The sequence below is a fragment of the Pollicipes pollicipes genome, unplaced genomic scaffold (genome assembly GCF_011947565.3).
Source record: "Pollicipes pollicipes isolate AB1234 unplaced genomic scaffold, Ppol_2.1 Scaffold_6052;HRSCAF=7182_pilon_pilon_pilon, whole genome shotgun sequence".
NCBI classification, from domain to species: domain Eukaryota; kingdom Metazoa; phylum Arthropoda; class Thecostraca; order Pollicipedomorpha; family Pollicipedidae; genus Pollicipes; species Pollicipes pollicipes.
The window spans coordinates 14555353-14582699 of NW_023596805.1; the positions used below are offsets into that span (position 1 = coordinate 14555353).

The following is a 27347-nucleotide window of genomic DNA, read 5'->3' on the forward strand; positions in this document are numbered from 1 at the left end:
TGTGGCCGCCCTCAGCCCCAGCTCGCCTCGCCGCCAGACCCATACTCCGGTGTGACAGCACACCTGGCGATGTGGCCGCCCTCAGCCCCAGCTCGCCTCGCCGCCAGACCCATATTCCGGTGTGACAGCACACCTGGCGATGTGGCCGCCCTCAGCCCCAGCTCGCCTCGCCGCCAGACCCATACTCCGGTGTGACAGCACACCTGGCGATGTGGCCGCCCTCAGCCCCAGCTCGCCTCGCCGCCAGACCCATATTCCGGTGTGACAGCACACCTGGCGATGTGGCCGCCCTCAGCCCCAGCTCGCCTCGCCGCCAGACCCATACTCCGGTGTGACAGCACACCTGGCGATGTGGCCGCCCTCAGCCCCAGCTCGCCTCGCCGCCAGACCCATATTCCGGTGTGACAGCACACCTGGCGATGTGGCCGCCCTCAGCCCCAGCTCGCCTCGCCGCCAGACCCATACTCCGGTGTGACAGCACACCTGGCGATGTGGCCGCCCTCAGCCCCAGCTCGCGTCCGCAGAGCCACGAGCCGAAGAGCCAGCGAGCTGTCCGTCCTGCGCACGGAGCCACGCGCTCGTCCCCTGCCCGGGCCGTGTCGTAACCGTCGCCGCGGCCGCCGCCCGCAGGTGGAGTCTTGTCGTAAGGCGCCCGTGCTGTACGACGGCCTGCTGCTGCGCTGGAGCGGCTACAACCAGCTTCTGGGCACGGTGGAGCGCGAGGGGCCGTCCACGTGCGGCGAGCTGGTATGCGCGCCGGGCTACACCGGCGACTGCACCAGCCGCGCCCGCGACAAGGTACGGAGCCCACGTGACCCGCCGCCGAGCACGTGTGGCAGGTCACGTGAGCAGACCGCGAGGAGGCCGCCTGCGCGGGCTGCGGCGGGCTGACGACAGATGATGGCTCACTGGTACAGACGGCGAACAGGTCGCCTCTGGATACGGAGGCCCGGTGGCCCGTGCTGACCGGGACCACATCACCGGGGCATCACCATCATCACCTGCACGAACCGGGGATCGTCTCCTGGGTCTGGTGGCCCATCTCTCCGGGTCATCTCACCTCGCGCTCTTGTGGACTTAAGCTTGTACTTGTGGACTAAGCCTGGAGGAAGGTGCCACGAGCACGAATCTGAGTGGGGCCCATTAGCCTGTGCATCTCATGTTTACCACGCTCCGCGCATGCTGTGCTGTACCCGATGACCCCAGCTGACGTGAGCTGACGCTGACCTGACCTTACCCTTGCTTACTGTACCGTCACCGATCTGACGACGTCCTGGCGCCTGACCCGACCTGACCCGACCTTGACACCCGCCCGCCAGACGCCGCCGCGGGTGGACTTCTGCCCGGGCGACCTCTGGGTACAGGCCGGCAACGGCTCAACGGCCGTCCGCTGGGACAAGCCGCGGTTCAGCGACGACGACAAGCTCATGTCCGTCAAGGAAATCAGAGGTGAGTGCGACAGAAGGGCTCAGGCGGCAGGGGGTGGCGGGACAGCGGGTGCGAGGAGGGGGAAAGGGAGATGCGTCGACTGGTGATGTCTACGATTGTCTGACCTGCCGTCTGTCGTGTCTGACTAGTCTGACCTGTCCTCTTATGTGCGTTACCTCTGACCTGATGTCGGGCCAATCCGGTCTGGTGTCTGACCTATCTTTGGACCCGTCTCACCAGTCTGACCCCTCTCATCAATCTGACTGGTCTTATCTGTCTGGTCTGTTGTCTGGCCTGTCCTCTGACCTGTCCCACCAGTCTGACCTCTCGCACCGCTCTGACCCGTCTGACCTGTCGCCTGTCTGGCCCGCAGACTATGCACCTGGTCAGCTGTTCCCGTGGGGTTCGCACGACATTGTTTACATCGCCAGGGATGACGCCGAGAACAGCGCGCTCTGCAGCTTCCGCATCCACGTACTCAGTAAGTGCCCGCCGTAATTCTGCTTTTGACCCGACCTACGCGTTGACTCTGAGTCACTGGTGGAAGACGGTAAACCCAATATCGTAGTAGCAGATTGCTGACTCCGAGCCATTCGTGACCAGTGACTAACTCTGAATGAGTGGCGGAAGGCCGCCGACTTTAAATCGCCGGCGGTTTGCCATCCCTGAGTCACTGGCGCCTGGCTGTTGGCATTGAGTCACTGTTACACTGTGCACGGATCAAGACGGCGGGGCCAGAACTCACGGCGTTTGAAGATACTGGCCGGGCTCTGTCTTCAAAGAGAGCGAGGGAGATTCTGAGCAAAGCGAGCAACGGTCTCAATCAGACATGCGGCCTGGACGGCCAGTCACCAGCAGAGCGAGCAGCGGCCTGATCAGACATGCGGCCTAGCCGGCCAGTCACCAGCAGAGCGAGCAGCAGTCTGATCAGACACGCGGCCTGGCCGGCCAGAGTCGCCAGCAGAGCGAGCAGCAGTCTGATCAGACATGCGGCCTGGCCGGCCAGAGTCACCAGCAGAGCGAGCAGCAGTCTGATCAGACATGCGGCCTGGCCGGCCAGTCACCAGCAAAGCGAGCAGCGGTCTGATCAGGCATGCGGCCTGGCCGGCCAAAGTCACCAGGATAGCTGTGTCGCGCGGTCGCAGTAAGGTTGACAATCGTCTCCTCTGCGACGCATTACCGACAGACACGTTTTCGAGATGTTTGCTGCATAGCAAATGAGCCTCACAACAGTACGATCCGCTGTCGCAGTGTCGGAGAGTACTCAGCAGAGCAGAGGCAGGTGGAAAAACCTGCCCTCGCTGGCAGCACTGGCAACGCCATAAATTACCCGAGGGACAGCGAGCTTTCATCGCGAGAGATGCAAATGGAAAACACCTTTGAGCGGCGGCTTCCCCGGGCGAGGACCACCAGCAGAGGGCGCGCGTGACGGCTGGGCATGACTGGGCAGCGCCGGGTCGTGCGCGACACCAGCCGTCATTCCGTCAACTGTGACCTTCCGCCGAGGGCCATGCACACTTGCTCCTTTTTCGGGGGGCGTGCAACTTGCGTTAACTGTTTTTTTGGTTTCAAAGCCGCTAAAACTGTCTAAATGGTAAAAGCTGTTATTTTTTAATTGCGCCAGTGACAGCCTGTACACAACAGCTTTTCTGACCACTTGCGAGCATTAACCGTTCCGTTGAATGCGCTACCGTGGAAGCCGCCAACTTCAAGTGTATAAAGAAGGTACTCATCAGATACGGCCTCTCCCGTCGCGGCCTGTCCTACGTCAGTGTCATTCCCCCTCCGTTGTCCTCATCGCCTTCTCTTTCGTGGCATTATCTGCCAGTGCGTCATCAGGCTCGCACTTCGTAGTCCGATTCAGGGCTCCGGCCAGATTTAGCCGCACAGTCAGCTGGCGCCGGCAGGAGGGAGGTGGGGAGGGGGAGGCTGGGTTTAGTGTGCCCTGCCTCGAGCGGGCCTGGCACGCGGCCAGCCACGGGAGTGCCTGTAGCTATGTGCCACGGCCACGTGCCGTGGCGCATTGCACTGCGATACCATGTATCCCTCTGTGTGGGTGGAAGGCTGCACCGCATCCGTCCACACCGTTTACACGTATTGAATGAACCTCACGATTTTCAAAGTCAGCTGTCCCGACAGACCACTCCTATGCCATCTGGACCGGCAGCCGTCAGCTGTCGTCCGCCAGCTGGCGGGCCGATGGGTGTGAGGCGGGACTTCCCGGCCAAGTACCCGCGCTGTCCCGACGGCTAACTCTCACGGCCGCCGCCAGGGGCGCTTCGGTCCCGGCGGGGGGGCCGAGTGCACTGCGCGGTCTGATATAGGGTCCCCGCCTCTCGACGCATTTCCAGGCGGAAGACGGGGGAGGCAGACGGCTGACGCAGTCGTGACAAGCGACTATGGCAGGCTGACTGAGGAGGAGTCCCCGATGCCCACTCCTGATCGCGCGCCGGTTCACGTGATATATCGCACCCCCTCGGCTTGCCTGGGTGCGCCTCTGCCAGAACGGCAGCGTCGGTGCCGCAAACCCGCAGTTGGCCCGTCCGTCCTGGTCGTAAGCGGACTGAGTCACCCTGCCCCTGCGAATGTTTGTGGCGCGCGGGTGAGATCAGTCCCGCGTTCTCACCCATCGACCGGCGTTGCGGGCGCGTTCGGTGCGCTGTGTCAGCGCGGGCTGCAGAGTGGCTGCTCCCGGTCCTGCGCCGCCAGACACGCCATGTCTCGGGAGCCGCGGCACCTGACGGCTGATGCCGCCCTCGTGCCGCGACTGCCGTCCAGCTACCAGAGCAACAAGTACCAGGCGGCCCGCGAGGAGTCCTGGCCGGCCTCCGATGACAACCCGCCGCCGCCGCCGCCGGATTGGGATGAGCAGGACATCGCTCGGGCGTCTGTGTTCGCCTTCGTGTTCGGCTACCTGTGGATCTTGCTTCGCGGTCCGGCGCTGGCCGAGCGCCTGCGCCCGCTCGCTGGCGACGGCCGCCGGATCGTGCCCCGGCTCGTGCTGCTCTGCCCGCTGGACGGCCGGCTGCCGGACTCGGCGGCCGCTCTGGATCGCCGGCTGCGACCGGCCGGCGCCGCGCACCCCTTCCAGGCGTCGGTGGCCGGCGCACGCGCGCGCTCCTATGGCGCGCACCCTGCGTTCGAGCTGCAGGTGGACGGCGAGGCCGTGTTTGCTGCCCGTCGAGTCGGTTGGCGTCGGTGCGCACGCTGTGCGTGGTGGCGGAGGAGATGGCGCGCAGCGAGCGGCCCATGCCCCGGCTGGACGCCCGCCGCCTGGTGGAGCGGTTCTCCATCGAGCTGCTGGTGGCCATCGCGCGCCAGCCGGCGCTGCGGGACCTCGTGCAGCTGGTGGTGTACGACCCGGCCGTGTCGGGCGGCGTCAGCGCGTACCAGCAGCTGCTGGCCGTGGCTCGGGAGCAGCGGGGCGCTGACGGGCCGCCACCAGCCGTGCGGCCCTCCACTACCGGCCCGCTGCTGCCGACCGGCCAACCGCCGCTACACGGCGTCGGCGTGTTCCTCGCGTGGAGCTTCTTCCACGGCTACCTGCTGCTGGCGGCGGAGCGGCGGCACGTGGCCGCCGACCTTGCTGCTCTCGAGCGGGCCTCCACGCTCCGGCTGCCGGTCAAGCGCGTTGTGGTCGTCTGCGTGCTTGAGCTGAGAGACGATGCTCAGCACCGGCTCAGAGTCGGCGACGCGGCAATGGCGGCGGCCGACGACCTGACGTTGCTGGAGCCTCAGCTGGAGCCGGTGCGGGACGTGGAGGGCGTGGACGTGGCGGTGTCGGCGCTAGCCGGCAGGACGTTCGGCAGCTTCTCCGTGTACCACTGCCGGCGCGGCGGCGCCAGCTTCGCGCTGGAGGTGGCCACGCCGCTGCGAACGCTCGGCCTCGGCGTCATCAGCGAGGGGCTGCCGGCGGCGGTGTATCGAGTCGAGGCTGCCCGCTTCGCCGTCGAGCTGGCCAGGCTGCTGGCCGAGCGGCCGGCGGCCGGCGCGCAGTACGCAGTCGTCACGGCCGAGCGCGAGGCGCCGCTGCACGAGAAGCTGACGGCCTTGACGGCCACCAGCGTCTGATGGCGAGGATATCGCCTGGCTTGTCATTGATGGCATGAGAGATGGTGGGCATCGAGGGAAGATGCGTTATTGGCGCTATCCTGATTGCTGTGTCAATCTCCAACGTTCGGGCGATGATCTGGGGCCACTCGTCATGGTTCAGCCGATGTTTTGCTCTTATAAGCTCTACGTGCCTTCAGTCATGCTGTTTTGATATTGACCACATCGGCGTGTTTTGGACCAGGCCGCGCTGCGGCCTGGTCAGTATCGGCCCGCGCTGCAGTCTGGTCAATCAGTATTAACTGCTGGAGCTGCTCTGGCGTCACAGCTGAATCAGTGCTGACTGCAGGAGCTGCTCTGGCGTCGCAGCTGAATCAGTATTGACTGCAAGAGCTGCTCTGGAGTCGCAGTGTAATCAGTGCTAACTGCAGGAGCTGCAACAACGAGATATGGCACTCCCAAACCACCAAGCCGGAAAAAAGGAGACGTTGCTGTAGCTGGCGGCCATGGGCGTCAGCCGATGGTTGTGCGTGCTCTGGATATACGCGGAGCGAAACAAGTTGGAAAGGAGACGGACATCACGACAACAGCATGCTTGAGCCTCCGCCGCCGACCCGCGATCCAAGTTACCGCTGGGATGGGACGCGCACGCGCTACTATGGATGCTATTGGCACCCGGCTTTCCAGCAGTTGGTTGGCATTGTCGGAGGTCCGATGTGAGAGGTCTGAGGTGGTCGCTGCACACCCGGATCTATGGTTGTTTCGATGGTGGTGTAGAAAGCAAACGCTGAAGCATTAAGTGCTGGTCGATGGGTGATGCTGGCCTCGTCAGCGGGTCTCCATGGTCAGTGTCAGTGTCAGTGTCAGCGCTGCTGGCGCTGATCAGCGCTGAGCTTAGCTGCGGGGATCTGGGTGATGCTGGCCTCGTCAGCGGGCCTCCGGTGTGTGTCAGCGCTGCTGGCGCTGATCAGTGCTGAGCTTAGCTGCGGGGATCTGGGTGATGCTGGGCCTCGTCAGCGGGCCTCCGGTGTGTGTCAGCGCTGCCGGCGCTGATCAGTGCTGAGCTTAGCTGCGGGGATCTGGGTGTATCGGTCATCCCGTCATCCGGCATCTGGCTGTATCACCCGTCCCGTCATCTGGTATCTGGGTGCATCGGTCATCCCGTCGCCCGGTATCTGGGTGCATCATCCTGCCATCGGTAACCGCGATCGGTGTGAAATTGTGTTCATCGATACCATACCCTGTCTGAGGCTGTGCATCTTAATTGATGCTATATGGTACACTGTTGACTTTGGTTTCAAATAGCGCTCGGGTGGAGGTCGATTTGCCCCGCCCCCTCCCCCTCCCCCGCCTCCCCTACCCCGCACCCCTACCACGCCCCCCTCCTCTCCCGAACGTTCTTCCAAAATAATCTCGGAACGGCGCGGCGTAGCCGCGGCGAACGTTGTATAGCTGTAAACAACTCATGGGCGGATCTCTTGGGATACAAAATTGAATGCACCTTGTAAAGTCGCTGACATACGGCAGATAAAGCCAGGCCGTGGCTGTCAGCGACAAGTCCCAGGATGTCTTTAGATCTAACGCGACAATAGAGCGGTAAGCGAAACCTTACATCTCAGAGATGGTTTCTTGGGCAATAAGACAACCGAACTTAGAACAGCGACAAATTCCTCTGAACTTGGGCCGGAGGTGTGAACGCCACCCAGGTAAAAAGCAAGGTTTTTTGCTGAATAACTTTATAGAGTAGTTTTTGATGCTCATTTCCAATTTATTGACAACAGGGACGGCGGCAAGAGCCTTCCTTGGACTTCTTAAAGGTCAGAGGAGATCACTGACCTAAAATAATCCATATTAACTTTCCGTTTCTGTGAACATACCACCTAGCGTAATCCATAATGATTGTTCAAATTCAAAATCAAGGCAATCTCGTAGGTTTCTGGTCTCCATAACCTTCTCAAGGTCAAACAAGGTTTCATTCTTCAACGGAACATCAATGACCTTTTGCTTAGAACGGGTGTCTAGGTTCATAGCAGTGACACGTGGAGGTATGGGGCGACTTGGACACCAAGCTAAATTTGGTCTTGTTTAACTTAATCTTATCTGAAATTCCTGACCTAGGCACCTCAAAATTTGACTACGTGAGCTTACATACAAGCCTATTCCCTCTGTGATTAGATGTTTCTAGCTCTCTTTATTTGTGAGGTGTCATGGAGAGGCCAAATTAGCCCCCACCCGAGCGTGTTGTATTTGGCCTGCCAACCGGCCGCATGTTTAAAATGGAATAAATGACGTGTAGAAAAACAACGCATATTTTGGTGGGCGTGCCCTCTTCAGTTGAGCATGCTCAAAGCTCAATTTGAAGTCACCTGAGGAAGGTATGCCTACCAAAATGTGGGCACCACAGAAGTGGCCTGTTAGTAGTTGAACCGCATGTCTGGGTATGGGGCTCGATTCCGCGCGGGTGTCCGCCCCTCCTACCGAGGGTGACAGACGAGCAACGGCATGTGGCTTCGGCAGCGCAGCGTATCGCGAAGTCCTAATGGCAAGAAATGTAGTGACCTTCACGACGCATAGTTTGTTTGATTTTGAAACCGAAGTCAAGAGTTCATCGCGTAATATGAAACTGCGTTAGTAGAAAAGCCGCGAACTCAGCCATGTGGGTTCCCGTGCCCTGATAACCTTCGTCAGTCTCTTGCACATATATTCGTATCACTGTGCCCGCTCCGATGTGCCTGCCCACGCGACTCGGTGCGCATGGCGTCACTAGTGATGAAACTAGCGCCTGGTACTGCTTAGTGATGGAACTAGCGCCTGGTACTGCTTTGCATTGCTTCGCATGGCGCGTGTCTGTTGACGTACCTAAAGACATGCTGTTTTGTGTAGTTGATATAGCGCTCTGTGGGGATAGGCCTTCCGTGGGAAGGTGACAGTTACGGGATGTTTACGGAGCTTACTTGGTTGTCGCAGCAGCGGGTACGGTGACTGGTGGTCTGAAGTTAACTGCACCGTTCCCCTCGTCAATATGCCCTCTAAACACGGCTGGAGCTTCACGGAGTGGTCTGGGAACGAGGGGGACAGAGGCGCAGCGCGATGCACTTCTCCTCGGAGCGTATATATTTCTGTCATTTGATGTGTTTTAACTCTGTTTGACTACACTTCCACGGACCGAGACAAAGATGGGTGGTACACGGTTCTCCCGAATTTCCGCCACTACTCCAAAGAATCTCCTCGTCTCGTTGGAAATGTCTCGGAAATGATGGAAAAAATGTCTTGGAAATGAAAAAAAACATTGGAAAGCATCGGCGCATCACGCGCCTAAAGCGTCAAAAGCCTGTAAAGTAACACCCCAAGGCTCCAACATGTCACGAGCATATGAAGATGCTAATGATATGTATCGGATACGTATCGCAGCAGCGGCACGTCGCTGTGGGTTGCACGACAATGCACAGGCCATGCAGCCCAAAACTGCTGGAGGTGGTCACAGTGATGGAGAGTCACTTAGGTTGCATTCGGGAGCAGCTCATCCCCTGCTTGGAATATAAGGAACTGCACAAAATAGTGACCATGTCAAACAGATCGACGCAGGTTTCCACGTGCTTGGGTGCGTTACGCCTGGGGTTTTGGTAAAAAGAATATGCCCACGCATCGGTCCGGAATTTTTTGCTTTGCATTTGAGAGCATGTCTCGAATTTGTCTAGAGAAGGTCCGGAGTCCGTCTCGAGCACGTCTTGAATACGCCCAGATATGCCGTCTCGAGCAGGCCTCGACTGCTCGCTCGCAGGTCTCGACGGCTCGCTCACAGGTCTCGACTGCTCGTTCGCAGCCCACCTAGACCAACTGGCCAACACCTCTTTAAACCAAACACTGGATTCTTCTGAGCATTTTTGAAAGCGAACAAAACCCTCATGGAAGCATTTTAGATTACGTCGGACCGTTTTCTATCATCGGAGCAGCAATCTTATGAGTACTGTGTGTTAGCTCCAGTCGCTCTGCTGGGAGCGCGAGGAGCCAACGCGAGATGTCCGTGTTACAGAGGAGATCTGCCCCACCCCGGAGGACCCCAACGGCGGCTACCAGGAGTGCTCCACCTGGGGACCCAACGGACGCTTCCGCTACTGCAAGATCCGCTGTGACCCGTAAGTGTACCGTCGCGCTCCACCCTGGCCGATGAGACGCTTCGGTGCGCCTCGCTGTGGCTGAGGAGGTGTTCCGTCGACGCAGCTAACTGTTGTGCGGATCGAGGACTTTTGAGTGAGAGCTGACTTATGCAGGCAGGGTAAGAGTCTGCTCTCACGTATGTCATCACAACCTTCATGCGTTTAGAACATTCAGCTGCTTTTGAACTAGGTAGGTAGCCTCTATTTTCCATTGCATTCAGGCACTCGCCGGATGTTTTAACACGTTCCTACTGAGCTTATATGCTTCTCAGAACTCAACGGAGTGTATGACGTGGCCCGCATAGCTTTTCGGCGTTGTTCCTGAACCGTAGCGGACCTGCCGCTAAACTTACCTGCATTTTGGTGCAGCTGTAGTAGTTTCTCATGCAATGTTTGGGCTGTTCCGTAGCCGACACATGTTTTACATTAACGTTCAGCAGATGTTTGGCCTGTGCTGCCACCAGTGACGTAGATGGCGCGCATGTTCGCATCAGCTGCCACTCGTTACCTGTAGCGCTATCTAGCGAATCTATCTGCGACTATGATTCTAGATCGCTCGCTAGATGTCAGTCTACTTAACGCTGCATCCCTCTGGCCGACAGGGGACTGCAGTTTAGTCAGCCCATCCCTGACTTCTACGTGTGCGGCCCGGAGGGCTTCTGGCGCCCCAATGACCAGCCCAACACGGCTCTCATCTACCCGAGCTGCGCCCGTGAGTGGGGCGGGGTGCGGCCCGCGCGGCGAACGTTATCAATGACACATCCTTCGGTCCAAACTTGCCATGCTTTACGAGCCCGCATGTTTCAGACTTGTATCATGTGTCTATGCAGCGTTTGGGAGCCCAGCCACTGCGTAGCAAGACAGGTCGTGATTGACGTTCGGGAAGTCTTACGCCTACGGCAACGTTTTCCTTTAACCCATTCATATTTTCATGTAAGTCTTTGTGGTGGCCGCGACACGTATCGCTCCAGCTCCTTGGCTTGCACGGCTTCTGCTGAACACATTGGCGGGCGATATTGACGCGTGCCGTCGGCTGGCCCGTGGAGGCCGGCTGAACCCTGACGGACCTCTCCCAGCCTCCCCCCCCCCCTCCGCCCCCACCGCCCGCTCCATACCGAGGACCCCCCACCTGACAGCGCCGCCCGCCTCTCTCCAGCGGCGCGCCCGCCTAACCATGCCTGTTCCGCTTCTCAGCCGCCGAACAGGCGCAGCGGGTGGTCAAAATAAAAATGAACTTCCCCTCGTCCGTCTTCTGTAACAACGCCGGCAAGAACGTGCTGGGACAAGCGCATCCGCGAGGCGCTTCAGAAGCTCAACAAGAACTGGAACTTCTGCATCAACACAGTCGAAGGTAGGTCCGCTGGCTGTGTGGTCACAGGCGTTTTGATGGGGCTGACCGGTTGGTCAGCGTTCGCCGACCTCGGGACCGCGCACTGTGGCCGTGCTGGAGGCGCGGCTCGACGGTGACAGAGGAGGACGGCGGGTGTAGGTCGCCAGCCCAGCACACCACCCAGTGATGGGGCAGGGGATGCCGGAGATCAGCTGTGCTGTTAGTGCGCTGGTGGAGCACGGCAAGTGCTACACGGGTTGTGTAGTGTGAGACTGGGTGAGAGAGCCTGTGTCATATCAGGGCTATGTGATCGGCAAAGGGCTATTCCTGGAGCGGATTGTAAAAGGTCGGCATCAGCAAAGACTGATGATTCCGGAGCTCATGGAAGCAGCCTTTGTTACTAACACCCAGGGCTGTAGCTTTAAGCTGGAGAAATGATGGGTTGTCTTCAACTATAATTATGAGAGTGACTTGGAATGCGTATTTTGTTCTAGATGTTTGCAATATTGAAAGCCTTGGAGCCAGCGGACTTCCTTATTTAAGCCACTCCCTTAAACGTACCTCACCTGTTGGCTGTAAACCTCGAGCTCTCCCCTCTAAAAGATGGCCTACCTGTTTGAGCAAATTCGCCAATATCTTTAAGGCAGCGGTCGCATATACAGCGCCAACCAGCTCCCCTGACACCATGCTCTGTGAAGTACCGTCCCCGACGCCATGCTCTGTGAAGTACCGTCTCCGACGCCATGCTCTGTGAAGCACCGTCCCCCACGCCATGCTCTGTGAAGTACCGTCTCCGCGTGCATCATTAAAGCACCCGTCGTACAACCATGACGTCATTACACGCGTAGTCGCTGAGCGGCGCCCGGCTTACACCGCCGCATCAGACATCAGCGGACTCAGTCTGCCCGCGCTGACCCACCTCCCGGATGTAGATGGTCTGGCAGTGCGTCACCGCCAGCACCTGCGGTCGGCCCAGCGGGGAGGAGCAGAGCGGGGTGCGGGGCCCTCAGGACGCGCGCCGCTCCTGCGGTCGGCCCAGCGGGGCGGAGCAGAGCGGGGTGCGGGGCCCTCAGGACGCGCGCCGCTCCTGCGGCCGGCCCAGCGGGGCGGAACAGAGCGGGGTGCGGGGCCCTCAGGGGGCGCGCCGCCGCCGCCGTTGCCACGGCCGTGGCGGCAGATCAGGGTCTGTGCGGCGGCAGCGGCCTGGCAGTGTTCCTCACTTGGTGTCTGCTTCGCCTGGCGGTCGGTGAGGAATCGATATTTTTGCACTCGATTTGTAATCTTTTGTGAAACGGGCTCTTAAGGGCTGAGTTCCGAAGAAAAGTTTTTAGAAAAGCACTGTGTGCACAAGCAGGCTATAAGCAGCGCACTGAACTCCTCGGCACTGTCCCTATTGCCTTAGACACATCATGCAAACTTAATGAACGTCTCGTCTGCTGCCAGCCCAACATGGCATAAAACTACTATTGTCACGATGTTTAGCTTAGCGCAATTTGCAAAGGCCACGATCACACCGTTCAGAAACTTTACGATGATCACAACTCGGCCAAAGTTGGGCGAATCCCGCCGCCGCTGTTGACTTTGGCTGGTGCATGGCTAAAATTGCCTTCCAAGTCATGCGATTTTGACCACATTCCTGCAAAATCTCCCAACATTTATAAACATCTGGTCCAGGGGGACGGGCACAGCCTCTTGGCCTTCCCTTGGGTACGTCTCTGGACTACGACGCCTCGTTAACCGCAGACGAAGCGATCCCGCCGAACTCTCATCGGGCAGTGCCGAGTCTTGGTCGTCAGCGAGAGGCCGCACGGGGCGCCGACCCCACCACCCTCTCCCGCGATGCCCCGCGCCACCCTCTCGGCGCGTGGGGAGAGGCGGGCCCGTTCGCGGCCGGCCTCCCGCACGACGCCGCGCGCGAAGCGGCCCGCCGCCGCGGCCAGGTACGCCAGGTAGAAAGCCGGCCAGTCTGCCCGGCGCGCTCGGCCAGCGAGCAGTGAACGCGTGCCGCGAGCAACTCATAGCACCGCACCGCACCGGCACGATGGGGAGACGGACGCTGCTACGAGGCGCGCTGGCCGGCTTGCTGGTCCTGCTAAGCGCCAGCAGGGCGGCGGCGGCGCCGCAGCCTGCAGGTGGGTGCGGGGAGCCGTCCTGGGTCGAGCGATGTCAGTGACCGACGCCGGGCATAACTGCGCGCGCTGCCGCGGGCGGGGACGCGCCGTCAAGATGGCCGCTGGCCGCGGGGCTCGGCTCTGGCGGACACCTCACGCGTCTCTGCCAGTGCTGCTGGCTCAGCCAGCGGCGTAATAACACGTTAAAAAAAATCCGCGGCTCACTCGGCTTCGATCGTTTTCCGTGGCCCAAGCGGTGACGGGTCAATCTTTGGACCGTCTCCATCACGACATGTTAGAGGTGTCCCCCACCCCCCGCGGCAGCCCCATCTGTGGTGGCACCCGCTGGCTCATCTCCGCACACGGTGCGAACGGAGCTGCAGGTCGGGTCGGCGGCGTAGCTTCTCAGACGCGCGGGGTGCCGCCATGCGCGTGTTTTCCTCCTGGGAACAGTTGATGCCGACTGCGGCCCACCAAGCATGGGACTGATTCCGACTCCGACTCCAAGCAGCTCGGCATAACCCTGAGTCTGCTTTGATTCCAGTGCAAGGTCGTGTGGGTCGATGCCGGAGTCGGTGCCGATAGGGCAGATTCCGTCGGTAGCAGTAAAAGGGATAGCCGGGTCTATAGCCTCCACAAAAGCCTGAATGGGTCATTTATCTTGATGCAAGTACAGTTACTTAGGTTTGTGTTCTACATGGTGCACATGGAAACCGTCACACTAAAGGAATATTCGGTTGGTTACGTTGCTGTTTACGTCGTTACACTTCTACGAAGATCTGTTTCATTCCAACGCAACACAAATGTGGTTAATTCCAGAACAGATCACCATCCGGCACTGGGCACAAGCCTGCCATGGGGCATAGTGGCAGCGATTAACAGTGGTGGCAGTGTCAGGATTGGAGACGGTGGGATAGCACTGGAACTGGTGTAATTTTGAAGTTTACCGGAGGGGAAACAGGCGGGCTATGAACGTTGATGGTGGATGATAGATGACGCTCGTGGACCGCCACATTGATGAAGGGCAATGTATTTGAGTGGATGGTAACATCCAATCTAGAAGCAGCTCACTTTTCGCTGGTGCACGCCAACCTGGCCGCTAGGTATAAACACATTCCATGAAAACATCACTCTGGGGTGTTCAGAAAACACGTACTTCGGGTCGCTCGCTCATCATAGCAGACATGTATTGGACATATTGCTGACAGAAGTCATTGAAAAATTACTTAGAATGCTTGCCAAACATCTGACCATGTGGGTTTTACTTGTCACTCGCAACACCGTTCGGAGATCCCACCCGGAAACGTTAGAGTCTCGGGAGCACAAACAAACACTTACATGTAAATAAGAGTTGTATGACGCTCTGATGAAGCGGAACCATAACACGCATGAAATTGCACCGTTTGGCATGACAGGCTAACTGTTGTTTGGCTGCGTGACTCCGCGGAGCTGAGGAGCCGAGCACTGACGGGTAACAGCAGGCCGCAGTGCTGAGGCCGGAACCTTCCGATGTCGACTCTGTTCACGGACAAACGACAGCTCCTGACAAACGACAGCTCCTAACAAACCACAGCTCCTGACAAACCACAGCTCCTGACAAACGACAGTTACTGACAAACGACAGCTCTGACAAACGACAGCTCCTGACAAACGGTCCTTTCAACAAATATGTTTTCAATAAGATGTAGGTTTTCCAGGTGCAGTCGGGGATGCTGGGCTTTTGCTGCTGTTGGTGGGCATGCTATTTTTCACGAATGGCCAAGAAGGACGGAATGCGAGCTGGATAGATGTTGTGTGTGTTATATCTAAGCAAACATGATACAGCGACATAATATAGCAATACGCTGCTATAAGTTGAAATGCAGTATATAACGCTCGTATGATTGCTTCACCGTCTTACCTCATCTCATGCTATGGCTAGATCAGTAATGTCGGCCTAATACTGAGCATTATAGCGATGATAATCATAACATTTCGATGAATCACGGGATCTGTTTGCATCACCGTTTTGCATGCGGAGCTCTTACTTCAGCCACCCCGCATACCGACCTGTTGACTGGCCAGTTTGTTGTTGCTCTGAGCTCAGATCCCCACCCGCGTAGCCGTTATTTCAGTGACGCTCCCACATTGCTACCAATTCCAGCCTGTCAAACACCTGCCTGACTTTATTCAGACGGCGGCCTTTTAATTCCAAAGTCTTGGTTTGTTTTCATGCAGGAAGTACACGCCACCAGAACCTCTCCTTAGCACCACGTGATTGATGACCTTACGGACTCAGTGGAGGGCATCGCATCTCATCCTCGTCACAAAGCCCTCTGTCCCCGGGTGGTGACCAATTACTTCACGCTGGGCGCGCTTCAGCTTTCAGGCGGTCCTTTCACTGCGCACAGCGCGAGCCGTAAATGGCCCCGTCCCATCCGCATTACGGCCAAATTAAAAACAGCCGTGTTTGCCGCATCATTAGCGTTGGCGGCGTCAGCTGTTCCGCCGCAGGATGCGTTGGCCGAGCTCCTCCACAGCTGTTCCGGCTCGCTGGAGAAGCTGAGGTGCCGGCCAGAGCACCGTTGTCTCGGCTCATCTCCCAGGCGTTATGTAACCGCATCGCTCGTGACAAGGCACGTCTCGATACGAGTCCACCTCCCCCTCTTGGCTATCCCTGGTGGCGCCCCTGCTTCTCGTTCCGTTCTGACCTCCCCAGCAGCGGGCCTGAGCTGCACCCGCTCAGCTGGTATCCGTGGCATCGTGCCTGCGTTCCTCGCAGTCCGGCTGGACGGCCGACGGCTCCAGCCGGCTGGCACCCGGCCAAGGCCTGCTGACCCCATCTGCAGGCGCTCCAAAAACCCGGCTCGGGCCGCGCCGCGGCCGCGCCGGCCGCCACTGCCGCCGCTAATGGGGGTCACTGGTGTCTGCCGGTTGGCAGGGGCGGAGCCAGCGCGGCGCGAGCCGAGCGCACGACTGCCGTAACGGCGCTGGTATCCGCTAAAACACCTACTTCAGATGAAGACGGAGACGGAACGGTCTTCACAGAGCGTGGACCTGATGCGGCAAACGCTGCACGCGCCGCTAACTGACCGGTGCGATGCCGGTAGCTAGTCTCAGCTCCATGCCGCACTCTCAGCGCTTTGGGGACCTTACTCTTCAGTTTCGGGGGTTCTACTGCAATTGGTATCCGTCCTTGCCTCTGCCGGAGGACCACAGAGCCGGCGCTGGCACGAGGTCCAAAGCTTATCGATCAACCCATCTCCTCATATGGAACAGATCCAGCCGGTGGCAGTTCCGTGTCAGAGCTGCACCTGCACGGAGAGGGCCGACTGACTGCCGGCGTCTGCCGCGTCTGCAGAGTGGCGAGCCATCGGGCAGGATGCTGAGCCATAGACGAGGGCGCCGTGACCTAGTCCGAGCCCCGAGGCACGAGCCAGAGTCACGAGCCGGAGTTACGAGTCCAAGTCATCAACCCGGGGTCACAACTGGAATCAGTAGCCCAAGTCCCGAACCCGAGTCACTAGCCGAGTTGCGAGCCCGAGCCACAAGCCCAAGCCTCGAGTCACGAGCCGGAGTCATGAGCTTAAGTCAGGATCCGGAGTCACGAAACCCGAGTCGGGGCGCGCGTTCGGCCGGGCGCGGTACGCGCGGCTGTCGGCACATCTCGGCTGTCCCGGCAGGTCAGCTGGCGGACGGCCCTCGGCCGCGCTGCGCTGCCGCGCTCACGGTCAGCGATCGCTCGGGTGCCCTGCCGCTCCCCCGCCGCCCGAGCCGCCGGCCGAGCCGCCGGCCACTCCCAGGCTCCAGTTCCGCGTCTGTTTGCAACTGACGGAGCGACGGATCCCACGGCGGCGGCCGCCGCCACCGCCGCCGCCGCCGCCGGACGCCCAGCCGCCGCCGCCGCTAGAAATGGGTCGTCGACCCGGCGGCGGCGCGCGTCTTCGCTCGGTGCGGAATGTGTGACGTCACCGGTCGGCGGCGGACGCGGCGGCTCGGGCGCCGGCCGACGTCATCGACGGTCCGCTGGCGGCAGGCTGGTTGCCGGTGACTACTGCCTGACTGCTGCGGTGGCTGCTGTGGTTGCCGGTGACTGCTGCCCGACTGCTGTGGTTGCCGGTGACCGAGGGGCAGGCATGCCGACTGGGAGCGGCAGGCAGCTGGTCTGGAAGGCAGACTCTTTGACAGGCGAGCCCTCTGGCTGAGTGTGACAGTTTGGCTGCTCGTGACTGAAGGAGGAAGACTCCGGTGAGCTGGCTGTTGGCGGTGACAGACCGGCTGTTGATGGACGGGTAGACATGAGCTTACAATGGCTGCTGATGATGACAGATTGGCTGCTGATGACAGACCAGCAGCTCGGGCCGTCAGACCGTCTGCTCACGTTGACAGGTTGGCCGCTGAGAGCAAGAATATGGACGTGTTGACCCAATGGTCGATGATGCACACTTCCCTTGCCTAGATAGCACATCAGAGGCCGAGTTCTGCCGGCTGCTCGGAACACCTAAGAAACGTGTTGGAAGCTGTACAAGACAGCTGTTTGTTCAAACCTATGGAGGTTGTCTGAACCCTTTGTGAAGTTGTGGAAGCAAACCCGTCAGTGCGTGGCAGGCGCGTGAAGACGCTCACAAAACGGTGGGAAAAGCAAACGTGGCCTATGCCCACGGCGACTGCAACATGACATGCGTTTCTAGCGAGCGAGCCTGACGGAGCAGACTGGCACCGGACGTGGGGCCGGAGGGCGGTGAACCCGGCCAGGTCCGCTCCCAGTCAAGCCCAGGACTCAGTGTAACCTACTGCCAGCGGTGGATACTCGACCGTCACTGACTCAGACTATCTGCGCAAACCGCTGGGCCGCCGAGCTGACTCAGCCGCTGGGCCGATCTGCCGCGCGGCTGACTACCCGCCCTCGTGGCCAGACGCGTCAGCAGCTGACCCTGCGTCTGCTGAGGCCCGCCGGCGTCAGCTGCGCGGGTCACCTCGTGCCTGGTTAGACCTGGCGAGTCTCTTGTGGCGGTAGCAGTCGCCGTTAAACTCGATCCGTCCGGTTCAGTTTAGCGCTATGACCTCACCACAGGAGGCACGCCTCGTATATGTGGCAAATAGGTCAGCGGCGTCCGGCTCCGGCCGCAGAACGCTGCTGGACCCCGGCGCTGCTCGGCTCGGGGCTCCGGCGCTGCTCGACTAGGGGCCCCGGCGCTGCTCGGCTAGAGGCCCCGGCGCTGCTCGGCTCGGGGCTCCGGCGCTACTCAACTAGAGGCCCCGGCGCTGCTCGGCTCGGGGCTCCGGCGCTGCTCGGCTAGGGGCCCCGGCCTCCGTTGAGTGCAAGCCCGCAGCGGGACTGTTTTGGTAGTCACGACCCTACACGTGACATGAGATCGATGGCGCTTCTGTCTGCGGGTCGGGAGCTCGTCTACGTCAGCGCGCGACGTCGCCGCCAGCGTCGGCTCGAGCTGCCGTGCTGGGGGTCGTGCTGCTCGGCCCGCGCTGGGGTAGTCAGGGTTTCCCCGGCTCTTTTTGTTTACTTCATATGCCGATGCACGTAATGCATGTATATTTATAGCGCGGTCTTGGACGGTCGCTTGCCACAGATGTGAATGAATGTGAAGTTTCTAAAGGCGTTTATTACTCTGGCCACTAAAGTTGGCTTTATTTCCTCGTTAGCTCTCCCGCGGCAGCAGTAAAACTAAGGTGACTGGTTGATCAGACCGTTCCGCTGTAGCTGCAGGCCTCTCACCTAGGGTGCGCTGGTTCCGACGGTTATGCGGTGGCTGCACACTAGGAGCCAGATCTACGCCGCCGTGGCGACCGCCCAAATCACGGCGCCGTTTCCGTCACTTTGCTTTCCACGTAATTCTAAGAAAGGCGTTGACCGTGGCGTTTTGCGTTATCCGTCTAACACGAAAACGTTGCGAGCATACCGGAAGAACTTCGGTCTCGTTTTCGAATGTGGTGCTTGTTATCTTCAGTTTCACCGCCATCCTCGTGCACGTTCTGTGAAAAGGCTCCCGCTTTGGTCAAGCGATATCATCTATTGACCCGCCTGACTTTCTAATCCAAAAGGATTGTTGTCCCAGCTGATGAATACACGGCTTTGAGGAGAACGATGCAGTCCAATTACTGTATACTGTTCGAAAGACCTTTGCCATGGCGCGCCCCAGCCTTAGCCAGACTGTTTGACGCGGTAGTTGATAGGGGCTCCACTTACACGCCGTATAATTACACACTGTGGGCTTACATCACCTCACCACTTTAAAACATGTGTGTGAGATGGATGCAAACAAAACAGCAGTTGCCCCTCCCCCTCCCCCCTCCCCCACCCCAGATGGTTTGGTCATGTGAAGCAATGCGGGCTTGTCACTGTTCCTGGGCCTGTGGCTGCTTGCGCCACACTGCGTAGATGGGGCTGGCTTTCTCGAGGTGCGGTTTTGGCGGCGCTCAGCCCTATCAGACGCGGTTGGAGCACCCGATGGTCCATTAACTTATCGAACTCCGAACAACCACCGTCTACAGCTACAGGGCGGAGAAAACACGGCAGATGGGCTCGCAGAATCTGTCAAGCCATGTGGCTTTTGGATGAAAGCCTCGTCACCAGCTGGACAAATACCTCAGCAAACGGCGGCGCCCTTCCGAGTGAGGCAAATTAGACTGCCGCTATAAAATGGCATTGGCTGCAACTTTTTGTTACTCTGGTTCGTTATTAATTGGCATTGTGGTGGGGACATCTCATTGTTTCCAGTCGAGCGGGTTAAAATGTTGTGTAAAAGCCCAACTTAACCCGGCATTGGGACCATGAGCACGGTGCTTGCTCAATTTGCATCCACCAGGCCGGTGTTGCAGGCTCCTAGACATGAGCCCGCAGGCGCCCTGGCCGTGCAGCGGCAGCTCCGGCACACGCCATGGGTCGCTCAGCCAGTCGAAACACCGGGTCCCGACGCCGGCGACGCGTCTGGCGGCGCGGGCGGCCGGTCCGCGAGCGCCCGGTCCGTCCCGAGTCAGCCGGCGACCCGGGGAGTGACCCGGCCCGTCCCAGGTCAGCCGGTGACCCGGGGAGCGGCCCGCCGGCCCGGATGAGTCGAGGCCGGCCCCGCCCGGGCGGCGCCACCGGCCCCACAAGTTACGAGCGACGTCAAGGCGAGGGCGCACCCCGCCGAATCGGTCTGTGTTGTTTGTTTTGTCTCTCGGCGCTGCTGGGTATTCATGGGGCGTTCAGGGACGGGACAACAACAGCGCGATGTGCGCAGGCAGATGCGCTGCTGGAGTACCCGTTGATAGAGGCTTAGTGCCGCTGATTGGTGTTAGACTGCGGACCTGGGCGAGCGGGCCAACTAGGATGCGCCAATGGGCTCAACGCTTATCAGGTTGAGGTTTAAATCGGGTAGGTGACCCACAGTATGCAGATTTTGGGTTTGACAACAGAAAGCGATGGTGCGCACAGGAATTTCGTGAGGAGTGTCCCAACCTTGAGGGAACGGGGACAGGAGATCTCATAGAGGCGGTCTCGGGAGGAGCAACACAGGCCCTTGTGATATCCACTTCGGCTTTTTTGGGTCCCACTGATTTAGTGCCTTGGTGGGCTGCCGTGATCAGTGCGAAATAGTGGGCCCTTCGGCCTTGTTATTCGGTGTGTTCGCCCGCGTTCGCTGAGAGTCACGGACTCGCGAGCTACTCCCCTGAGCGGGCCTCCGGCTGAAAGAGCGGGGGGCGTATGGATTGGGGGGGCGGAGTGCACCGAGTTTAAGCCATATTCACTTGACGTCACGCGTGAGACGGCTCATGGCTCTTCCGTTTTCTTTTTTGTGAGCAATCATGAAATTGGTGCCATCGGTGCGCCGCGCACCAAAGGGCGACGCCGGACCGGTTTTAAGTGCGTCAAGCGTCATTACCGGAGTCGGAGTCATGGCCGTCCGTGAGGGATAATGGCCAAACTTGAGATTCCATTATTGCGCGGGAGCGTGACGCAGTCATGGCGCGCGCGCACGGCCGCCAATCACCGGCGTCGTCCAAGCCAGAATTTCTGATGGCGGAGGCAGTGTTCTGCATAGGTCATGTGCGATGTATGGAAAACCAATATGGAACCGACACCAACTGGGTCTAACAAAAGTGCAAAGTATGCCTTACGCAAGCATTACCTCAGAACCTGATAATTTGTCCAATCATTCGCAAGCAGAGTCGCAGACTTGAACTTGACTTTCCTTGACAGAATTGACAGCCAGCTTTTGAGCTTCCTGGTGGCACGCCAGGATCGCGTATTTCCAGCACGCTATGTAGGGCGCGGATCGCAGAGAAACATGAGGTCACTCCGTCCCGGATGCGCCGGTCCAACAGCCCACCCCGGCGGGGTAGTCTGGGTCCTGCTGTCCTGGTGCCACCGCCCGGCGGGGGAGTCCGGGTCCTGCTGTCCTGGTGCCACCGCCCGGCGGGGGAGTCCGGGTCCTGCCGTCCCGGTGGCGCCGCCCGGCGGAGCCAGCGGCGCGGGCCCGCTCTCCGTCGGCGAACCATCCCCGCGGCCCGGGACCACCGGTAATGGGTTTGTTTTGCCGACCGGGGAGCGAACACAGCTAGCCGTGTCCCCAATCCCGGGCGGCATGGGCGGCACCAGCAGCGGCCGGGCCTCCATGTGTCACCCCGACACCGTCGCCGACATCGCCTGGCCAGCAGCGTCTTACCGGACGCTGCCAGGCCTTGCTGAGCGTCGACGTTTGAGGCAAAGTCGAATCGTTCCTGTCGGCCGACGTGGTCGGGTTCCTGGCTCCGCCTCTGGTCCGATGGTGTTCTTATTAGCATGCCTTCGGCGCGGCGCCGCTGCCACTGGCGCACAGACGCTCCTGGCCTGTACTGGAATGCAGTCTCCCAGCTAGCGGTACGTTGGGCTCTTTGCCACGCGCGCAGCGTTGCAGTCTCCAGCGGCGGCGCGCGGCGTTATGGATCTTTTTGCTTGTTTTATGAGACAGTTTCGGCTTCTGCACCTCGCTGCAGTCTCTGTTCAAAGCCTGGCTGTTTGGAATCCTTTACAGCATTCACACCGCTGGCAAATCAGCATGCTGGGGTCACAGCTGGTTGGAAATTCCACTAAAGTTTACCACCAGCTAACCTAATCCAGACTCCGTGAATCAGATCCCATTCTTCAATACCACAATACCACTCGGCGGCGCATATCACACCAGCGGGGCCCCACCGTCTCGCGTCCCGTGCTCTGACCCCCCCAGTCTCGCGTCCCGTGCTCTGACCCCCCAGTCTCACGTCCCGTGCTCTGACCTCCCAGTCTCGCGTCCCGTGCTCTGACCTCCCAGTCTCGCGTCCCGTGCTCTGACCTCCCAGTCTCACGTCCCGTGCTCTGACGTCCCGGTCTCAGGTCCCGTGCTCTGACGTCCCGGTCTCAGGTCCCGTGCTCTGACCTCCCAGTCTCGCGTCCCGTGCTCTGACCTCCCAGTCTCGCGTCCCGTGCTCTGACCCCCCAGTCTCACGTCCCGTGCTCTGACCTCCCAGTCTCAGGTCCCGTGCTCTGACCTCCCAGTCTCACGTCCCGTGCTCTGACGTCCCGGTCTCAGGTCCCGTGCTCTGACGTCCCGGTCTCAGGTCCCGTGCTCTGACCTCCCAGTCTCAGGTCCCGTGCTCTGACCTCCCAGTCTCAGGTCCCGTGCTCTGACCTCCCAGTCTCACGTCCCGTGCTCTGACGTCCCGGTCTCAGGTCCCGTGCTCTGACCTCCCAGTCTCACGTCCCGTGCTCTGACGTCCCGGTCTCAGGTCCCGTGCTCTGACCTGCCAGTCTCACGTCCCGTGTTCTGACGTCCCGGTCTCAGGTCCCGTGCTCTGACCTGCCAGTCTCACGTCCCGTGTTCTGACGTCCCGGTCTCAGGTCCCGTGCTCTGACCTCCCAGTCTCACGTCCCGTGTTCTGACGTCCCGGTCTCAGGTCCCGTGCTCTGACGTCCCGGTATCGGGTCCCGTGCTCTGACGTCCCGGTGTCAGGTCCCGTGCTCTGACGTCCCGGTCTCAGGTCCCGTGCTCTGACCACCCCTCTCTGGTTGAACTCCAAGAGCCGTGGCTCGCTCTTTATGGAGAGCGGCCTCCCGGCGCGGCCTGGCAGCCATCAATTACACCCGGTCCGGACGTGTCCGCCTCTCAGCCTCTCTCGGCGACGTTTCAGCCTCTCCAGGGGCGCCGGCCGATCGCGGCCGATACCATCCCGGCGCACCGATCTTCATCTGGGATGCAGCGCGGTCGTTTTCATCTCTAATGCAGCCTGCCGCCGGCGGCCGGACGCTCGGCTGGGATGGGTCGCGCGATAGGATCGCGCTGTCGTCGGCCGCCGGTGGAGACGCGCCCCACTTACACCCCAGCGAGCGGACACCGGGCGGTCACGGCGGGCTACCGGACGCCTGGGTCGCACGCTCACACTAGGTCAACGCATCGCGTGGGTATGCACAAGCATACTGTAATCTGTAGGTGGTTGGAGACTAAATAAGCTCTGCGCTGCACGCTGCCGCGGCTACTAGCGCCTTGTTTCTCCAAACACTGTCGATTTGGATGATGAGTCTCACTGAAGGCGTGCGCCAGTTTTGGGCCCTCTCCACGGGACGGCGTCGCCGTGTCCGCCGGAGCATCCGTCCGTCGCCGTGTCTGCGGCCGCCGGTGCGCTGGTGAGCAGGGCCGGTCCGTACCGGAGGACGCCTAGCCCGACGTGGGACAGGCCTCTGACGCTGGGCCTGAGGCGGACACCGCCCGCCCCTCCGGCGGCGGGCGTCGGCCCCCAGTTGACTGCCGAGACGGCGGCGCCAGGGCTCGGTGGCCACCGGTGACGGGCGGCGCTGCGCGGGCCTGGCCCGGCGGCGGCCGTCACGGCCCCGCTGCCCGGCGCCAGATGGCCGTCACGCTGTCCGTCTCGTCACCCCGCCGGTACGGAGGCGGACCGCTGGTCCCGGTCCGGACCACTGGTCCCGGTCCGACCGCGTCGGCCTCTGACTAGGCAGCCGGGCTGAGCAGGCTAACCGAAAAGCCCGGCGGTACGGGTTTGCTCCGGACTCATCTTTATGGTGTGGTGGGGGAGGTTGTCAGATGTTGTCAAACGTCAGATGGCCGTTTGGTAATGTTTGATCTGATCTGGCAGCTGATAAGCTACGTTCCCGCCCGTTTAATCTGACGGACGGGAACCTACGCATAGCATTAACTTAGCCCCGCATAGGATTTGTCCGTTGAATCTGACGACTTTGCATTAATACCCTGCTCGTCTCCCCAGCCGATCTTCTTTGCATATATATTTAACGTTAGTCTACATCTGTTTCGCCAACTCTCGCTTTACATGTCCCAGATGGACTGCATTTCCAACAGCATGGCCTGAATATTCCAAATTGTGTTCATGAGACACCGTTCTACAAACGTTTTTCGTCCATGAGCACCGGCACCGCAGATGTCGCCTGGCTCCTCGCCGGGCGTCTCCGACGGTGGCGCCCGGCTGCTCCGCCGGTGGCGCCGCCCGTCAGGACCGCGAGGCACCGCAGCACCCCATTGTCAGAGGCTTATCTCTTCATCGCCGGGGGACGCTCCTGTGACGCCGCGGCCGATAGGGGCTGCCATCGCCACGCGGGGCCCGTGACCTCCAGCCAGTCCTGAGCAGCGGTGGGAGCGCGTAGCGGCGGCCAGGGGCCGATCGGCGCGCGGCGGCAGGCGGCCGATGACCAGCGCCGGCCGAGGTCTAATCAGCGGGGCGGGCGCTCAGCACCGGCCCACGGCCCGGTAATGGACGATGGGGCGGAGCGCTGGGGGAGCGCCGATAGAGTCCAGCGCCCGTCTCACCGAGGCGGGAAATGCTCTTAAGATTTCGTTCACGTGGACGCTGGGTGCTCGGAGCTTTGGACTGCCGGACGGCGCGCTGGCGGCCACACCAGTGACACGCGCCGATCGATCATTTCAGCTGCGCTGGCGTTCATATCGTGTGAGCTGTTTTGCGACCCCTCCGGTGGATCCAGTCCTTGCTGATGCGGCTGTACGGAGCACGGGCGGGCACCGGGTGTCAGGCGTCAGTGCGTACCGCCCCGGGCTGTGCCGACCCTCTCCGCATTCCCAACTGGGCCGGCTGGCCTCTGCTGTTTGCACCCTGCTACCGGCGCCGCCACCAACGCCGCCGCTGGTGCGCTCATTCCTCCCTCCGCCTGGGATTATCGTCCCTCGCTCCGTCTACCCGGCGGCCAAACACGGGCCCGTCCCCCCGAGCCTGGCCAGAGGCCGCTGACGGTGGCCCCCCGCCGCCGCACGGCACGCCATCAGACACCGAATGCGCCGGCCCGTCTCATAAAACAACGACGTCGGGCCTGCGCCACGCACACACAGACATTTACCGCGCTGTGTCTTGGCATGTCAAGTGGTCATGTTTACTCCTGAAGCACTTCGGTTACAGACAGGCACTGTCATTTATTCTTCATATCAGCTACTGCGCGTGAACTACGGCTTATATCAACGCCTTATGTAAACTCGGATGTGCGGCTTGCAGCTATCGCGTTATTATCGCATTACTACATCATTATATACATCGCATTATTATTTTCTACCGAAAACGTCACCCGGGCGCCAGATAAGCGCAGCTTCCCATGTCAGCTTCCCATGTCCCGGCAAACTAACGGTGTCAAGCACTGTCATCCCTGTCGGGCGGCGGCACCTCCGCGTGTCAACACTGGGCGCCTCCAACTACATCCGACGCCAGGGGCACTGCGGTGGCCAGCCAGCTGTGCTCCCCGGCTGCCCGTGAGACTTCCTGCCTCGCTGGAGCGCCGCCCGTCGGCGGACAATGACTCTTGGTGGCGCCATCGGCGGCGGCGTCTCTCACGGGCTCCGGGCAGCGCTGGCTCGTGGAGCGCCTCAGGCCGCTGCAGCCGCCGGCTTTGTTCGATATAGAACACGTGCCGGGTCGAGGTGGAGCTTTAAAATTGTTGTGCATTTCGCGGCGTTATCGCAGCGGGTTTGCTGCTCCAGTTGGGACGGTAGATTAGGACGTCTTCCCTAGTGCTCACCCACGCGTGAAGAGCGCACATTGTGTCTGAGCCGGGCCGGACTCTGCCGAACGGGCTCACGCATTCCAGCCGTGTTTGGCCGGCATCGGCAGCGTGTCGATTGTGGGCGGACATGTCTGCAAACCGTGACACAATGGGCGTGCGGCGCGATGTTCAGATACCACCTGCATGTTCTCAGCCGTCAGAAGGCGGCACTGCTTGGGCGGAGACGGCTTGGTTTGATTGTATTGTGTTGCGCTGTGGACTTGTCTCTGCTTGTCTGGTCACGCGCTGTCTCGGGCTTATAATGAATGTGATATGCGAGAAGGTTTTCGGGCCACACAACAGGCTCGTATAGTTGGGACTAGGCAAAGGCCACATTATCCAGGTCAATGCGCCATGCTCTAATAAGCTGCTGCCGCTTAACCCATACCGGTGGGCAATCCAAACGGCGCTCTAAAAATTATTTTCATCAAACTGTTAGTATGCATTCCGATGGTAATTCCCTACCTTCAGCAACAATATCTTTGGACAAGGTTCTATGTACACATGGCCGTTTTTTCACTGAAGACGCTAAACGCTATGCATCAATTCGCCACAGTCAAGCGTAATTCGACGTCCCAATTTCCCGTGGGGCTGGGAATAGAACCGTGATTTACGCGAAGGCTGTCAAGTACTGAAACCGGTGAGCCTTTTACTCGCACCGCCCACCTCTACGCGTCGCGAACCCGTGCCGCCCGCCGTCGCTGTGACGAAATTTCCGCCAGTGCACGTCCACATGACATTGTCACAGTTCCGCCCATTCTCGGCTGGCGACTGCTCGTTTCTCCGGCCTCGAGCGCGCCGTTTCCCCGCCTCTCTTAGGTCACGAGCATGGTGTTTGGTCCCAGCGGAGCGGCGGGTGGGTGGGGAGGGGGAACCACAGAAGGCAGCAGAGGCCTTCTGTGTGGGGGGACGGCCCGGATCGGCCTGAGATGCCCTCCTGTCCCCCCCCCCCCTTCACACTCCCTCGTGTGTGCTGTCAGCTGAAGCGGGATGTTTCCGGTGAAACGCAAACAAGTGAACTCGCCACTACCTTGCTAATTTTAAGGGAATTTCTCGTCTCTCGTTTTCGCTTCGTAAAAGGTAAGGATGGTGCTCCGGTGCCTCGCCGCTTCAATCGTGCGGCTCCAGCCGGGGCCGTCCGGGCGGCCCAAACGTGCGGCTCCAGCCGGGGTCGTCCGTGCGGCCCAAACGTGCGGCTCTAGCCGGGGCCGTCCGGGTGTTTTCTGCCGACCGTGCGCGTGACGCCTGTCTGACCGTGACGCCTG

At 60.3% G+C, this 27347-nt stretch overlaps 1 protein-coding gene across 1 annotated transcript in view; it reads left to right on the plus strand.

Moving 5' to 3' along the window:
* LOC119104284 (neurogenic locus notch homolog protein 1-like) overlaps positions 1-27347 on the plus strand; it is a 54189-nt gene that overhangs the window by 16749 nt on the left and 10093 nt on the right. Inside the window, 6 exon segments of the mRNA XM_037227980.1 lie at positions 631-798; positions 1320-1449; positions 1802-1909; positions 9512-9614; positions 10238-10347; positions 10830-10934. Coding sequence (XP_037083875.1) covers positions 631-798; positions 1320-1449; positions 1802-1909; positions 9512-9614; positions 10238-10347; positions 10830-10934 — 724 coding nt within the window.